General features: G+C 37.5%; 1 protein-coding gene across 1 annotated transcript in view; it reads right to left on the bottom strand.

The window, feature by feature from the left end:
* The window catches only part of HEATR5B (HEAT repeat containing 5B), a 55440-nt gene that overhangs the window by 13932 nt on the left and 24112 nt on the right, over positions 1-17396 (bottom strand). The window contains exons 20-31 of the mRNA XM_064708762.1: positions 16513-16702; positions 15006-15175; positions 12559-12703; positions 11450-11689; positions 9373-9624; positions 7259-7440; positions 6098-6166; positions 3765-3944; positions 2857-3094; positions 1952-2212; positions 863-990; positions 532-676 (exon numbers count right to left, since the gene is read on the bottom strand). Coding sequence (XP_064564832.1) covers positions 532-676; positions 863-990; positions 1952-2212; positions 2857-3094; positions 3765-3944; positions 6098-6166; positions 7259-7440; positions 9373-9624; positions 11450-11689; positions 12559-12703; positions 15006-15175; positions 16513-16702 — 2200 coding nt within the window. The remainder of the gene's footprint in view (positions 1-531; positions 677-862; positions 991-1951; positions 2213-2856; positions 3095-3764; positions 3945-6097; positions 6167-7258; positions 7441-9372; positions 9625-11449; positions 11690-12558; positions 12704-15005; positions 15176-16512; positions 16703-17396) is intronic.

Raw genomic sequence — 17396 nt, 5'->3', positions numbered from 1 at the left:
CCTGAGTGCCCTCAATAAGTGAAGTAAGAACCCAGGTGCAAGTCTGCTCCATTTCCTGGCAAGATCTCCTGGGCAGGCAACTTTCCATACTGGTTTCAGGAGCAGTTCACTCACCTCATGGATGTCAGTTGTGCCAGGGACACATCACAATACCCTGTACTGCTAGCTAAATCATTAATCTTCAGAAAAAAGGTAAATGAAGTGCTAAGGAAGTAGTCAGTAGAGAAACATTAAGGAAACTGAACAAGGTATTAATAAGGGGTGCGCTGCATATACCTTGCACCACTCTTACTCCAGAAAAATTAATGAAAATCATGACATGAAATGAGAATGATCAGAGGAAGAAAAAATACAGATTACAAGAGTTAAGAAGTCAGCAGGTAATTATGAACACAATCACAATTATCTCTAGAATACACAGCATTTTCCTCCTCAGTGTAACAATACTCTAATGCAATGGAGTTCCTTTCCCAACATGAAAACCTGTTGCTTATTTACTCTGCAAAGCAAGCCATGTTTACAGAATCTTACTTAGCGTGTTCCTTTTTTCCTGCAAATAATCTTGAGCTGCTCTTACTATCTGCTGGACAACTCCTGTAACCAGCAGCTGGACTGAAGGAGGATCCCAGGTCAGGAGGAGTCGGTGAAGCACACTCAAGAGTTCAACACCAAGGAGCTGCAGTGAAACAAAATACATAGAAAAACATTCATGAGGACTAAACAATTCTTAATTGTTATGTCACTTGCTTATGATGAACAAATACTTTTCTCACACAAAAAATAATTACAGCTCTTGTAATCATCATTGATGAAAGTCCAAGACCTGGAAAATGCTGATTGTTACAACATGCTCATACATTACCTGATCCTCTGCAATATGGATCCTGGCACAAGGGGAGTCCAATAAAGTATGTAGTGCTTGTAAGCAAGATGTAACATGCTCTACAGGCTCTTCAGGTCTTGGGGAACACAGAAACTGTATACTAACACCTGAAAAGAGCAATAGTTAAAAAAGAATGTTCATACCATCATAAAATCTAGTTTTCGTTTGAATTTTTTTGTAAGTATAGCGGGTCCTTAAAAACTTAGAAAGACAGCTGTTTTTCTCAATTAGTCCTTTCAATTAAAAGAGAGTCTATGCAGAAGACTTGTATTCACTTCTTATTCTGCATCACGTCTTCCCCACAATTTGGCTAAATAATAAATAATAAATTATAGGATAAATAATGCACAGTGACAACAAGCAATTTAAGATTACTGAACAGAAATTCATACTTTGTTCTAAAGATCTGTAAGTCAGAGATATGAATCCTTCAGTTGTAAATTGAGTTTAATTTTCTTGAACTCCTTTAAATGTAAAGACAAGCAAAATGAAGTTAAGCTCCAAAAATCATGCAATATTCATCTACATATAGCATTTAATTCCAGATTTAAATGTCTGTATCTCAGCAAACTTCTCGTATTCCTCAGAATAAGAGATTACATCCACCTCTTAAAGCTGTTAGGTAACAGCAAAGAGAAACAGTGAATGCTACTCACAGATGAAAAACTGATGCAAAAGCTACTCCATGTGACTTGCTAAATATCACTCTCAACTGAGCAGTGTTTTATAGGGGTGTGTATTTTAATTAACCTCACAGCTTTTGCATCTTTGAAGCACAACATTTTGTATCACCTGCATTATACTACAGTGTAGAACAGTTCCTACTCATTTTAGTCAATTACATAAATCATAATAATCACACTGACAAATATTTGTAGTCAAAGCTACAAAGAACACAGAAGGCAGAGAGATAAGAGGGAGGATGAGACAGAGATTTTCAAAACTTTACTGTCCAGACATGGAATGAATTTTAAACTTCACAGATTTCAAGCAAAGTATATTTTCTCATTTTCATAGTGTTTCATACCCTAACATGCTGCTACTGAATTCTAAACTTGTAACTCTTACCCAAAATTAAATGCATTCGATCTTTGTTTATTTCTGGTAAAGATTTAGTGGTAGGTGGAGTCCCAGGTGTCTGGTTTAGCATAATGGATGTAGCACGTTTCTGGGAACTGGGCATTGCTGCAGCAGTCTCTTCTGTTGACTCTGACACGTTAAATCCTGTACTGTTCAGCCAAAGTGCCACTGCATGCAGTATGGGAGCCCAGGAGTTCCGGTAATGCAGTCTAGCTGTGTCAATTGTCTCCGGAGTGTAAAATGCTCCTCCTGTTAAATTAACAAAGCAAAGGTAAATTCTAAGATTCTCTGCAAGTAACAGATAAAAAGCATGCACTCAAAATTTGTTAGTATATTTATTCTGGGTGTGCTTGATCACAAACATAATCAGGTATAATGCTTGTTAGTGGCAGTACATTCCAACTCTCCTTCTCTAGTAGCAATATTAATTAGTACCTCTCATGACAAAGTGCACTGGCCTCAATAAAGCAGTAAGAAGAGAGTAAGAAGAGAGCAAGAAAGGCAGGCACAGTCATCAGATCTTGCAGCATTTTTCATATAGAGCATTCACTCTTTATCTGTAAAACAATGTCTACTCTAATCTCAGGGACCATGTTTTTCATACAACCAAAATCTTTTTGCACTTGATACCAAAGTATTAGAGGTGAAGAAGTACTCCTTCTTCCACAAAGACAAAGTTTCAATGATCTCAATGATTTGAATAAAGAGTATATTCATTTCAAATTGAAGGAAAGAAGATTCAAAGTTAGAAAATACTGCTATTACATGCCCAGGTAGGAATTTATCACTTGCATAAAAAACATGCATACTAATTAATTTACAGAATAATTCTGAATGTCCAGCTACAGTTTCTTTCTGCTTTGCAGAACACAACAAGAAATTCCAGTGCATACCATCTGGTGGAAGCTGGGTAGCAAACTCAGCTGGCAGAGTTAAAAGAGCGTAATCTTTGAGCGCAGCCAACCAGAGCCGGCTCAGTGCCGGCAGTTCAGGCTGTACAAGCGTTATCAAACTGTCTGGTGGCAACTCATCCACGGTACCAAAATCATCCTCATCCTCCTCTGCGCTCTTTGAAACACGCTTGGGTTTGGTTTCTGCTTCTTTCTTAATTTTCATGGCAACGACATACACCTAGAAGTAAAACATGTCAAAGTACATGCTGTGAGATTCTATAAAGAAAGGAAAGCAGCAGTCTTTCCCATGTGAATGTAACAGATTCCACACAGATAAAATTCATCAGAAAATTACTGGAAAAAAGAGATTTTTCAATAAAACTCCATTTTATTTAAATCCTTTCTTTTATTTCTACCAGTATATATATAATGCTTAGGTTCATAAATGGGACTTTCCTAAAACAATCTGGCCACACACTTTCTTTCTAAAAATGTGTAAATTATAAACACTTGACAGTGTTAACTAACTAGCTGGTTGGCTGGTTAACCAACTGCAATATTCTCCCAAAATATATTTTAAGGTTGTTTGATTTTTACGGTTCTTTGTTTTCCTGTTTGTGGGGGTTTTTTTTCAATTTTAAGAGCAGTAAGATGGGAAGAAATTCAAAATCTGATATGGTGTGAGTGTGTATTTTTACCCAGAAAAGTGCAACACAACAAAGAACAACCAAGCCTCAATGTAAATATGGCTCAACAGAAGGGCAGAGAAAGATACTGAGTTTAAAACATCCCAGAGTAGAATTGAAAAAAGTTAGGAGGAAGGCATGTACAGGCAGTATGAGGTATGAGGCTGCTATTACACTGTAAAATGTTTCCAAACTTTGGCAGATTTGATGGTCATGGCTTACCTCAGCCCATGCTTTGAGAACAGCCAGTTTTTCCATAGTAGTTGCACTCTCTCGGTAAAGCTGGCTAGAAGATCCCTTTCCTGCTTGCACTTTATCCAGGGAAGAGACAAGAAGGTTGTGAACTCGGCGGAGATCATTCAGGTCACTTACAACCCCACTTCCTATCCAAGCGCTACATACCTAGACAACAAAGTTCAGAATCACTCTAAAGCAGCAAAACAACCCAACAACCTTAAAAATGAAAAAAAAAATTAAATTAGTAAGAAAATCAAACCAAAAACAAGCACCAGGAAAACTTAGTCATTGTCATCCTGCTTAAGACAAATAAATCAGGTTTTCCTTTTTTTTTCCTCCCCAGCCATGACAACCGAATTGCCCAGGTGAGTGGTTACAAGGGCTATATTTGCAATGCATATTAGAAGAGAACTTAAGACACATGGAAAATACTTTAAAATTTTTTCAATCCTCCATAAATAGGTTATAATGATTTTTTTTATTCTGTTCCCAAGTGTCTGGTTAAATCATTCAGGTAATGAGTCACTGCATTCTCTGTGCAGAATATACTGGGCAGCAATCAACAACAGTATACCTTAAAACCCCTCAACAACTCAAATCAATATGTAAGGCTCCATACTAGTGGGAAGTTTTCAAATTATTTATGTCAAGAAAACACCTAGAAATTATTTGAAAGACTGAGCTATGATTTGGAACCCACAGTTCTATACCTAGAACAATCTGTGGACAGACATTTGCGTGTCTCTCAACTTTTCATTTGAGTTAAATGGATCCAAAGAGGTACTTAAAATAACAAACATCACACAGACTGGCTGCTCCTGACTAATGTTATACACTGACATTCATCCTCTGAAAGACATTCATGCCAGACATAATGCAGGCAATAGAAGCAGCTTGTGCAGCTGCTTTTCTACACAGAGAAAAAGGGATAAATTCTTTCAGAAGAGTTGCTCTTACTCTGGAGATTATTCTACAAGGATGAGGATCAGAAGCAAAAAAACTCACAGAACTCAAGCAGTTCAGGTTTTACAAACTTTTTAACAAACCATTTTTGACCTATCTCAAATTTATTTACTTTGCTTTTAAAGAAGCAGTTCCATGAAATCCTTTGGGGAAGGAACTCTCTCATGATCTGGAATGATGGACATATTTAAAAAAAAACAACTTAAACACAAACACTAGAAGTGTCTCAAACAGGTACAGAACAAAGCTGTTGAAAACTTCTCACAAAACTGTTCTTCATTCACAGTAGGAATAAGATCAGCTTCAATCCTGCAGCTGAGCAAGTCAACATCTGTTTCACTAATGACATAAAACTATAACAACATCCAACTCCTTCAGGAAAGCTCATCTCTGTCCATGTAACTTCTAGAGGGAGTTAAATATCCAAACCTAATCTCCAACCATTTGATCCTGTAAGTGAACACATCTGCTTTGAAATGGGTTGAACAGAGAAGATTTTGACAAGTTATAAGGAATATTAAATGGTTTCACACAAACTGCTTCTTCATTTCAACCTGCAGAAACATTCTGTAAATCAGGATGAAGATATTTTTTCCTACAAATAGATACCAAGTTACGCTGTAATTGAGCAATCCTTGCAAGTTTTGCTGAAAATTAAAAGCGTAAAAGAAAAAAACAAAATCACACTCCTGATGACCCAAATTTACTAAACAGAACTCAGAAACACAGAGTTATTTTTAAAACTAATGTTTGCATAGCTAACAAAACTGCTGCTTTAAACAGTAGTTTCTTTAGCTGTGAAAACCACATACTACTACAGCTGTGTTGCTGATAGTTGATTTAAATGGCAGTACACAACATCACGTGCAAGAAAACAATCCCACACACATTCAGAAAAAAAAATCTTTTAGCAAACTCACTGACAAGTTGTTACTATGACTGTAATGAGAATGCTCAGATCTTCTAAATTGTAAAACAGAACACTAAACTGAACAGAAGTTTAGTATTTAAAGGTAAATTGTCAGTAATCCAAACATCTGATCAGACTGAAAGACAATAAATAAACTTGTACTGTCTCATTAAACAAAGGGGTTTTTTTCCTTTGCTTTCTTGCAGGATTCATATGAGGACATAGTTAGTTCCAGATACATTTTTTGATGTAGCTCCCTGAAAGGACTTCTGCACATCTGAGGAACAAAGTATATTACTAGGAAACTCAAAAGGTGTTGCAAAAACATGACAGCTAAAGTTTACAAGACCTTCCAGCCATTTGATGCTATTTCTCTTTTGCATCCTTCTTCCAAAGAGAAGGAAAATTAGTTTTGCTTATAGGATGTGAACGTTTTCCACTGTACCTGACAGGCCTTTGCAGTTATATCAGATGGCGTATCTTGGGAAAAAGCTGGCCTCAGAGCAGCCCCAACCTGTTGATAAGAAGAAAAGTTAAAAATCCAATTACAATAGGGACATAGTGTTGTTTATCTCATCTTGTTTAAGGCTCAAGGACAAGTACAGAACAAGCAAGACAAAATTGCCAAATTTGGCATTGTAGCTACATCCCAAAATTATCCTTGCTGTCTAGCAAACATTTGCAATAGCAGACTTTAAACAACAACAATAAAGTCTTACACTACTTTTTTTCCTTGCCCCATTGCCTTTTTAAGGCTCAACTACCTTTGTGAAATATGTGGTATTATCTTCCCTCTGTTAATGAGTATCCTTTTAATTACTACAGTATCACAGGTGCAACTTCTGTTAAGGATCAATAAGCCAATGACAATTTGATGTCCAAAGGAACAGCAATACGAAATTAAATGGTTTTGGTTGGATTCGCATCAAGTCCACAAAGTGACAAATACTGACTGAAAAATGCCTTTTAGGCAGTTGCTATATGGCAATACTTTTCTGAAACAAATGAGACCAAGTCCAAGAGAAAGAAGCAATGGTTACAGCACTACAGAAGGAAGAAGAAAAAGGCAGGAAGTGAAAAGGATGAAAGCCTGCCTTTAGAAGTATTTGGAAAGACCTTGACGACAGAGTAAAAACAAAAGGGGTGAAAGAGTTAAGCTATGCAACAAAAAAAGCACAATAATATCCCCAAATAAATCTTTAATTGCCCACTTCCCAGTGATATACTTTTGTAGTTTTCATTAGAACAGAAGTACATTCACTAATTCCCAGAAAACTGATTTATTAGCTTAAATCTAGAACTGAGTGAAAAATATTTTCCAATTCTTAGTTCTACAAACTAATAGCCACTTTTACCAAAAATTAAATGTAACTTAAAATATTTGGCTTTCAAGTTACTGAATTTTAATTTTATCAGCTACTAAATTACAATAGATAGAATGAGATACAAAAAAAAATTTTGAAGAGGTAAGTGAGTCTCTGCAGCACATTTTCACACACAGAAGAATTTCCTCACAGCTTTTTTTCAAATACAAAATGTTCTCAAAGCTAATACTGGCATATTGGCATAAATACACTATTTCCTGAAGTCATGAAGGAGGTCTCACATTTGCCTGATACTGCTCCAGTATCACATGGCCTGGAAACTCTGGCTCAGGAACGGATGCAAATTTCTTGATGATGTCCTCAAGCGCCTGAAGCCCCGCCATGCGCAGCTGGTTGCTGTGGTCTGTGGCAGCCATGAATGCCATCCGGATAAGGTCAGAGAGATGCAGCACCAAGAAGTCATCTTAGAACAAAACAGAAAGAACTATCTAGTAACTTAAAGATAGCTAACATGATGAATACTTGCAGTATTTTCTTCATTGACATGCATGAATTTTACCTATTTGTTTTCAAAGGTCCACATTTAATGCATGGAAGAAGCAGGAAAGAATGCAACCTAGTTTTCTTTCTTGTTTTCCACTTTCCCTCCCCCAGAAAGTAATTCTGTGGCTTTTATTCCTAGGACAACCTTAAAAACTGAACAGAAATTGTGCAGAATGAAGTATGTAAATGTGGCTAAGTAGCTTAGAATATATTAAAACATTTAGTAAAGCTAATTTGAATGATCCCCCAAACATACAGAAAATCTTCAAGGCAATTCCTGCTCCTGCTCGAGTCCTATGCTTACAGTGACCCCTGCTGATGTTAACACCTAAATCTGAGTATGCCTCTGGTTCTCCTCTCAAAAACCACATGCAAGGCTGTAAGCATGCAGACAACATGCTTGGTAACATTTCTGAAAGGATTATTCTTCTCTAGGTAGTCATTTTATTGTTTTTCTTACTCTCAATTTGAAATTACCACATGTTGTACAACTAACATGAAAATAAATTATTTAACAACATCCACTGTGACTAATGAAACCCACAAGTTGCCTAAGCTATTTTCAAGTCTCAAGGTAAAAAAGGAAAATGTTTTTGTGGCTGAAACTTTTCAGAGATGAATCAGTAAAGAAAGACTGAAAATCACCTCCAAAATACAGTGATAGTCTGCACTTACTTTTTCAGACCGTCAGAGACAACAGTAAAATCTGTAGAAGCTGCATTTGGGGAAGGGGGGACAGAATTTTGCTGAGTTTTCCTTTTTACAATGATACCAAACACATCAAAGTTCACTTTAAATAAATAGATAAAATCCTCCAGACTATGATATGCAATTCTCTGCAGGGCCCTATTAGCAGCAGTTATTTCATTATTTTCTTTGTAATGCAATGCCATGACAAAATAAACTTTCTTGAAATTGTTCCTTCCTAGTCTTCAGTGGCCTTGGCCTCAAATCAAGTCAAAAACCAGATTCTCACAAAAAGCAATGCACAGTGCTGGAACCAGGCTGCACTAAAGCAACACAGGCAAAGACCTGATAACTCTCCATATCATAACAGACATCCTCAACAACACAGACACCAAAATCCATTAATGTCACACATTCCAGGATGCTCACAATATTCATCCTACATATGCAAAGTCCTCATGAGCACTACTCAGGTGAACCCAAACAACCACAAACAGGGACAACTCAAGAAGAACATTTCTTCACAAAACTACTATGCCATCTAGGACCTCTCAATTTTGATCCTTCAACTCAGAAAACTATCTTTGGAACATGAGCTTGAAAACTAAGATTTATCACTCTCATGGATACCAAAAGAACAAACCTTATAAAGTCTATGTCTTTTTATAACTCCCTCCCACATCCCCCTCCCTCTGCAACCAATGCCATGGCAATAATTACCTAGCTTGATCCCTTCTTTTTTTCTTTTCTAGCATCTAAATCTTTAGATTGGAGATGCTAAAATAATCTCAAGTTTAATTCATTGCTGTCATTACATTAAACTCTGAAAACACTCCCAACTTGCCCTTAGCTAGAAGTTTATTGCTTCTGTTTCAGAATTGAGAAAACCCTTGCATCTCTACAGTTTTTTTCCCCTTAAGCAGACCAGTCTTTCAAAACTGGTATGTTCCAGAAAACCTCATTCTTTGTGCTCATGGCAGTGTAACTACAGTGGTTATAAAGACACAGTTTTATTGATTATTGCTGGGCATTTCCTTTGGCTTTGACCATTTGAATGAAAGAACACGTGCTTAATATCTTTTTTCTTGGTTGTGTAATCTTAAGCTGTAAAGAGGTGCCAAAATGAAAATAAAAAATTAAAAACAAAACCAAAGCATGCAATTACTTTTTGGATTTTTAAGTCTGGCTGAACGAGCTAGTGCCAGGTCGAAGTGAGCCTTGTTGGCATTCTCACACAGCATGATCACCCGGCACAGACAGTCTGCCGCAAACACGCGGGTGGCCCAGCGAGGTGCCACAGAAGGCTTGGACTTGTCCTCTTCACCCAAGGTGGTAAACATCGTGTCATCATCCATCTCATCCTTCTTCTCCAGCTCCTCATCCTTCCCTCCTCCCAAGGGAGCAGCAGTGCTCATGTCTATGACACAGAACAATTAAAAGGAATAGAAACATGCCGCTGTTAAAATCCACAGAAGGCAGTTAAGCACATGAGCTCAAGCCTTTCCTTATATTGAGATTCAGAGCACACTAATTCTTCTGTAGAAACATTTGACAAATGTCCAAAAGAAGAGTGCATCATTAAAAGAAATGGTTTTCACCTCTGTTCTGGATTAAATTACCCTTTATTTATCTTACATGTTATGAGATTAATTCCTGTGAATATTAATTCTCCACAGTTACCAACTATAGCTGAATCCCATATCTAAATTGCCCAATTTTGTAAATTAACCAATTAAATTGCCAATAAACAAGATAAGGCTCAGAATAAAAGAATCAGCTCAGCTTTGAATTATTTAGCTCCCACTTCAAGTAGAAGACAAAAAGTAAATTAAACTGAAACAAAATTACCAAGCTCCGTGCCATGGGACAGCTATGCAGCCCAGTAAGCCACTGATAGCACCCAAAAATGTGACTAACATTCAAAAAGTTATTTTCTCTAAGTGTAGGTTAGAGACTCCATTTCAGAAAATAAAAATTATTTCAGGGATCACATAAAAAAACAAAAGCTGAACATGGGCCAAAAAATTCCTCACCAAACACGCATATATACTTTTGCAATTCAGAAATGAAAACATAAATCCTCAATGACAAGGTCTAAATCAGCAAAATGCCAAAAAACTGACAAAAATTACCCCAGCAATAATTAGAAGAGAATTAAAGGAAATTATTGCAATGCATGCTTCTTAGAAACTAAGGCATGCTTCTTAGAAAGTCTAAATTTAAGCAACTGAAGGGCCAAGACATTCAATAAAGAAAAAGGCCATGGCAAATCAAACATGGATGATGCTAATGCATAACAACAGCCTTTTGAGAAGGCATCCAGGACCTTATGTGGCTGATTTGTAAATCTCTGCTTAAAAGCAAACCACATTTTGGTCATATGCCAGTTAGTGGGATCAAAGGAGATCAAAGTGAAGTTGCTGGCTTACAATACACCTGAGAGAAATTCATTTAAATATGGTTTTCTCTGACACATGTCACCTACTAATAAATAAATAAGAAATTGGACAACCATGTAAAAATTTAAGGACCCATCCACATGAAATAACAAAAAGCCATGCCAATTTAAAACTCAGGAAATGAGGTCTTTCTCACTGGGCAGATTTGTGGTAACCACATTGCATAAAGAAATTATTGGTAGCATTACTCATCAGTAAATGTAAAGCTGGCAGCATTTAGAAACAGCTTCAGGATGAACTCACACATGCCAATAAACAAGTATAAATGCAATGGAAATGAGCGGATTCTGCGTCATAACCATCCTACAAGCTGAAAAACAGGAATAAGGTCTCAGAGGACAAAGTCTGTGCAAACAAATCTGCAAGGCTGAACAACAAACAAAAATTTCATCACCATGGTAACCCAGCATCACATCAGTAATTCACAAAACCTCATAAAAGAAAGATCAGAATGTGTACAGAGGTCTTCTCTCTGTACAATACTGATGTATACATGCTAAAAAGGATGTCTGCTTTCACTAAGATACTGAAATGTCAAACACCATTCTTCTCCATTGGAAATCCTACTTCAAGCAGCTAACTTTTTACTTTTACAAGTAATATTCTGAAACTTAACATCTATAATTCCTTGTTTCTATGGCAGCTTAATGGCACTACAATCAAATTCTGTATACAATACCTGCATCTCAGCTAGGATAAAAGAGAAGCTCCAAACCAATATTGCCAGAACACACTAATGCTAAGGACATACCATCATTTATGTGAATGAGACAGAACACTTACCACTGGAAGCTGCAAGGACATCCTTACAAAGCATGAGCCAGTGAGAAAGGTTTTCCACGGCCAGAGATGAAAGCATGTGTCCCAGAGTGTCGTGGATATCTGAGCAGAGTTTCCGATCGGTCTCTCGATCCAGCATCCCGAACAGGACGCCCTCCAGGCCCGTCTCTGTGATATTAACCCCCTGGTGCCGGCAGTGCGCGTCTCGCCGAGAGCCGGCCCCTGGTGCAAAAGGATTCATGTCTGCAAAACGAGAAGGAGAAAAGCTTTTCTAAAATCAGGAACTCAGTTTTAAAATTTCATGCAGCAGACTTGAAATGGTCATTGTGTACCTGTGTGTCTATAGCTCAATCAAAGATCACCAAGATGTTATTGATATTTTTCTGAATCAACACTAGAAAGATTCTAATACAGCAATTAATTTCATCTGCAAGGCAAATAACACCTCCAAGAGTTAGTTAAAAAAGCAAAAAAAATCCTCTCTTCAGGGCATATAGCCCATGAATTTGTAAAAAATCTAACAGTACTGGACTCTAAAGACTCCTCTCAGAGACAAACATCACTGGTATCATTTGAGTAAGGTCACAATTCTGCATCTGTATGAAGACTGTGCTGATCAACACTGTTGAGCCTTCTATTTTCAAAATAAAATGATACATGTAAGAATTAGACCAGCCAGCAAAGTCCACAGGCATTGCAGATATGATGCTGACAGAATATAACACAGCCAAGCATCTGGATCAAACAGCACACCATTAAGTCAATTTTCAAAATAACAAGAGCTATAATACCATACAGTAAAACAATTGTAAAATAACTTTAAATGCTTCCACTGTGTATATACCATGCTCCCTATTTGATTGTCAGCCTTAATGAGAGAGAGAGAGAGGTTTAAGTCCGAATTTCACAAATAGCTAAGCTACAAACAAGATTCCAGAGGTAAAAGCAGGGGTGTGGCCAGAAGTTACCGAAGTCAGAAGGGACAGTTAAGGGTTCTTCTCACTAAGAGTACAAGGGGGTTTTGGGGGTCTCCCCTTTCTTTTTGAAGGCAAAGCACACATATGCACACATCTGCATTGTTTCAAAAAAGGCCACATGAAAGAAATACGTACTGATGGCACTGCTCTCTTTGTCTCCAGCGTTCTTTGCCAAGCTCATGGCATATTCACACACCTCTGACGCTTCCCTCTGAGCGAGCTGCCGCAAACACGCCACTGCAGCCCGGCGCAGCAGCAAGTGAGAGCTGCACAAATGGACCTGAAAGTCAAACCCACCACAGGTGAGTGAGCTGCAGCACCCCAGGACCAATAAATCAATGCTGCTAAGGACTAAAAACATTCCATTTTTCAGTTATAAGCCCATGTGCGAGCTGCTGGGAATCAAGTTCTGAAGGCTCAGAAGCAAGCACTTTTCATAATATACAAATATCAAAATATAGCTGACATACACAGAGCTGACAGCTGTCTGGCTAAAGAGATAAAAGCTTAAATATCGGAACTACTGTGCCACTGTGATTTGGATTAATTACAGTTTCCAATTTGTTACACTCCAGTACTACTCTGCTTCATATTCTGCTATAGCTGTAAACCACTTTCTTTTAAACAAAAAAGCCATTATCAGGTGCACTGAACATGACAGCTATAATAAAACCTGCATTTCCCATTAGTAACAGAATCTATAGCATTAAGTTATTAAAAGTGCCTCTCAATAACACAGCATAAGATTTCTTTGCTAATTCCTTTGAATCACCTTTAGCACAAGCAAATATTTTCCTTACAGAAGAATTGTGTATGGTCTCTATTTTTCTGAGCGGAAATAGCTCCACAGAAAAGTGAATGCTTTTCCACAATGAAAGAGGTGAAGAGTGCCCTTTAAGAAACTCTAACTCTTTATTTACTCCAGGGTAATTTGGTTTCAATAAACCAAATATCCACTAGCTTTCTTGGTATTATGTTATTATGGGGATGGAAAATGCTTCCCTAAATGAAAGGGTTCTACAGTTTATAAAGCATTTTAACAGTACATCTTTATTCCATATATGAATATACAAGAATTTAGTCCTAAAAAAACAGGCAGTCTTTAAAGAATTTCTGAATATCACAACTGAGGTTGTTTCAATGACCTAAAACACAGAACATTTGGGAGATTTATTAATGTAAAGAGTATTCCATGATTCAAGCTAGAAAACAAATAACACAAGTTATGAAGCCAATGCAGTAAGAAATTAAAACGAGAGTGTGGAACTGCATGGTTTAATTTTGATACCTGGCATGAATTCCATTCTGAAGAGTTGGCTAATGGTGCAGCTAAGGCAGACCTTGCCTACATAACTATGCATTTGCAGTATGAAGAAATGCCCAAGACAACTCAGAGGAAATCCTAACAAACCAAGTACAACTTGAAAGTAAGGAATATGAGAAAGGAAAACAAAAATAGCTTTCATTTAGCAGAAGACCATAAACTATCAGGAGAGAAACAGGAGAAAACCATGGGAAAAAAGTTTCAAAACAGCACTAATTATTCACGTACAAACTTCACTGTCTGTAACATCATCCACTGGTATTTACAGAGCAAATGGCTGTAAGGATTATCTCTCCTGATGTACATCATATTCATACAAAAGAGCTTATCTCCTTCTGGGTGTGCTGCACCCCTTTCATGCAACATTTTGTGAAGGGACAAGCGACAGGTTCTGTAAATACACTGCACTCTCAGGAGTGCTTGGGGCAGGGTGGGGCTTGGGTGTGCACAGGGCTGAGGAGAAGCACCTAATCATGACAGGATGCCCTAGGGAAAATCTGGATGGCATACTAAGAAAAAGGTCCAGTGTTGACATAAGTAGGATTGCATTCCTTCAGGTAACACTGAGTCATCAGCGCCACAAAGAACGGCATAAACAAGCTTGCGAAACATCTAATAGACATTAGGGAGAAGCATTTAAAATATCTCAGTTTTGGACTACTGAACCCTCTAAAAATAACTTTTATAATAAAAGTTTAAAAAAAACCACCAACTTTTAAAAAAAACCACCAACCTGCACCAAAACCACACTCCCTTTCCTCTTATATTCATATTTGGTATGTTTTGGGTTCAAGCCTTTGACTTACTTCCAGGCCTAAGCCAGGACTTGCTGACAGAACACTAATGAAAGAAGGTGGCAACATTAACAGCAACAGCACAAGAGTTTGTATGTCAGCCCCTAATATTCTGACAGTGGTAACATAAATCCAACATCTGCTATCAGCTTGCTCACTTCCCTCTTTGCATGCAACCAGTTGGAGCAAACAGAGCATTTCAGAACCTTTTTTACTCAGTTATATTATTCATAAATGCTTGCTATCTTACACTATTGAGGGTGAAAAACAATCAACCCCTATGACTTCAGTTTGGGCAGCATTCTGAAAATATGTAAAATAGCTTGGGGACTCCAGGGTTTTTACAAATATTACTTGCTTATTACATATGGCTATCCTTGACATCTTGCTAAATATTTTCCCTGTCCTCTGCTAAGCACATGCAAAAAACTTGGAGGACCAAAAGGGATGCACTTGATACTCACACAAAGACTGGGAACCAGACTGGACAGGTTGACATGCCGTGGTGCAAACATATGGAGCTGCTGAAGGCAGGATATAGCAGCTGCCTGAACAAGTGAGTCTGAATGGTCTTGTGTGATTGCACATCCCACCAAACAGGAAGAACGGATTGTTGAAATCGTAGCTCCGTTACCTAATCATGTAAGAGGATATCCTTAACACAGCAAAACTTTTCTATCACATCTGCAGACTTTAAACCTTTGAGAAGCAAGATTTATTAAAGCTTCAATAACACAAAAAAAGAGTTCTCAAATTACATGCAACTTTTCTGACTTACCATGCAAATGAGAAACACTGCAGAGTGTTTCAGTATCTCTATTTTAGCTCAGTTAAGTAACATGCTGTCCAAATAAAATTCTGGATCGATAATCTCCAGTCAGAAATACTGTGAGACTATCTTCTCAGGTCATGAAACCAGTTAATTATCTGAAGTTAGATTTTAAAAGTCTCTTTCATTCTATATATGTATAAGCAACATTTCACGCACTGAGCCATTTCCTAAAATATCAGGTAACGCTTTAAGTTCATATCTATCTATGCAGACAATTTTAATTAGCTCCAACAGATGAGCAGCACTCATCTCTGCTCTGCTAGAACAAGCATTTTAAAAGAACAGTATTTGATTTGAAGAACAATCCAATTCTGCTTTTTAAGAATAAACCCACATCAGGTTTATAAAAATATTTTCAATTACAGAAATATAACCTGCAGAAGGCATTCTACTTAAGTTGTTATTTTAAAAGTTAACCATATTCCAGGTCAAAAGGTTAACAGATACACAAGTTCTTTTAAACAACCTAGAATTATGTCATAATTAAAATCTTAAGTCTAGCCATTTAGAGTTAAAATTCCATTAGTGCCTCTCTGGCATTCTAGACCAGAGACATCAAAGATCATCCTATAAATAGTCCTAAAAATCCCAGTTAGACAAAGTCACAAATCTGTGGTTTTAACACCTGAGGCACAGAATTTCAGACACAGTGTTCAGCATGACAAGATTTTAAGTCTCTACCATAAGGTACAGAGATCTAGGGATATCAAGAATCAATGGAAATTAGTTATAGTTCACAGTATCACCCATTGAATCAAACTTAAGCTCTTGCCATCAGTTTAAAATTAAATAAACACATCTTAAAAAAATGGAGGAAAAAGCTTGTCTGATGGCCCACAAAGATACACCCAGTAAAATATGCAGCAAGGGTTCCATGGCTTACCTACCATGCAAATTTACCATTAGCCAAAACACCATACATCACTGCAACTTCTTTATACAAATCTCAAACTGCAGTCAAAAAAGCCCCAGGCAGTCACAAGGAGGATCAGCATGAGGTTGTTTGCATGACTGTGACTGAAACAGCCAACACTGCCCCCCCACCTGTAACTAACAAAAACTTACATTCTTCCATTTAAGGTTATAATATCATCTTTATACAAGGTAGATTTTCTGTTTCACATCAAATTGTCACTCACCTTGCAGCTCAGGTCCAACAGTAGTTATTATAGCCCCAAGGCACCTGCCCAGGCACTGATGCACTTCTGTGTGTGATGGTGGGACAGTCAAGAGCAGCGTGAGAACGAGCGACAGCGTCGGCTCCACGTACCCACGGTACATTGGCCCACTGGAATCCACGATCAAGGCAAGGGAATGGAGAGACCAGGTCTACCACAAACACAAAGGAATGTTTTTTCAGTAATGCATTCAGGAAATTAAACAGTTTTTTATGCAGTTGGAGCCTAGCTCTGTACTCCTGTTCTTAAGCACATCTAATTTACTACTCTGACTCCAGAAGTGTTTCCAAATTTCCCAGACCTCAAGCTATCACCTGAGAGTTTCAATATATCTAACATATTGTTTGGTTATCAGCAGTTCTGGGGATAATGGAAATGAGGTGACAAAGAATTTGAGAAAAAATATGCTTAAGAACTTCAAAGAAAAATACAAGCACAAACAACACATCCACTTAAAACAAAAAAGAAAAAAGAAAAGTGACTTGGAACAGGAGAAAGAGCAAATCATTCCACTATAAAACTGGAGGCAGAGTCTGAAATGGGCAACTTACAAAGCCCTTAGCAGAGATGGTCTTTTATATTCCAATAGGAAATGATTTTCATGACAAGCTGAAAGGTTCACATGCATCTTTCTAACTTTCTTATTAGCAGTACAAGAGAAAAAAGCAGTATTGTTCAGTTAGTGTACTATAGCGTGAGGGGAAAAATGGTGAAAGACAGACCTGTTTCAGTTGAAGGTGAGTAAACAACAAAAGAGCAAAGTAATTTATTGTAATTGTCAAAGCAAGAAGCAGGTAAGAGGACTGTCCTTTTAGATACTGACATTTCATTGGAAATAAATTCCA

Source organism: Zonotrichia leucophrys, chromosome 3 (genome assembly GCF_028769735.1).
Source record: "Zonotrichia leucophrys gambelii isolate GWCS_2022_RI chromosome 3, RI_Zleu_2.0, whole genome shotgun sequence".
NCBI lineage: Eukaryota > Metazoa > Chordata > Aves > Passeriformes > Passerellidae > Zonotrichia > Zonotrichia leucophrys.
The sequence above is the reverse complement of the archived record's forward strand: the minus strand, read 5'-3'. Positions and strand labels throughout refer to the sequence as shown.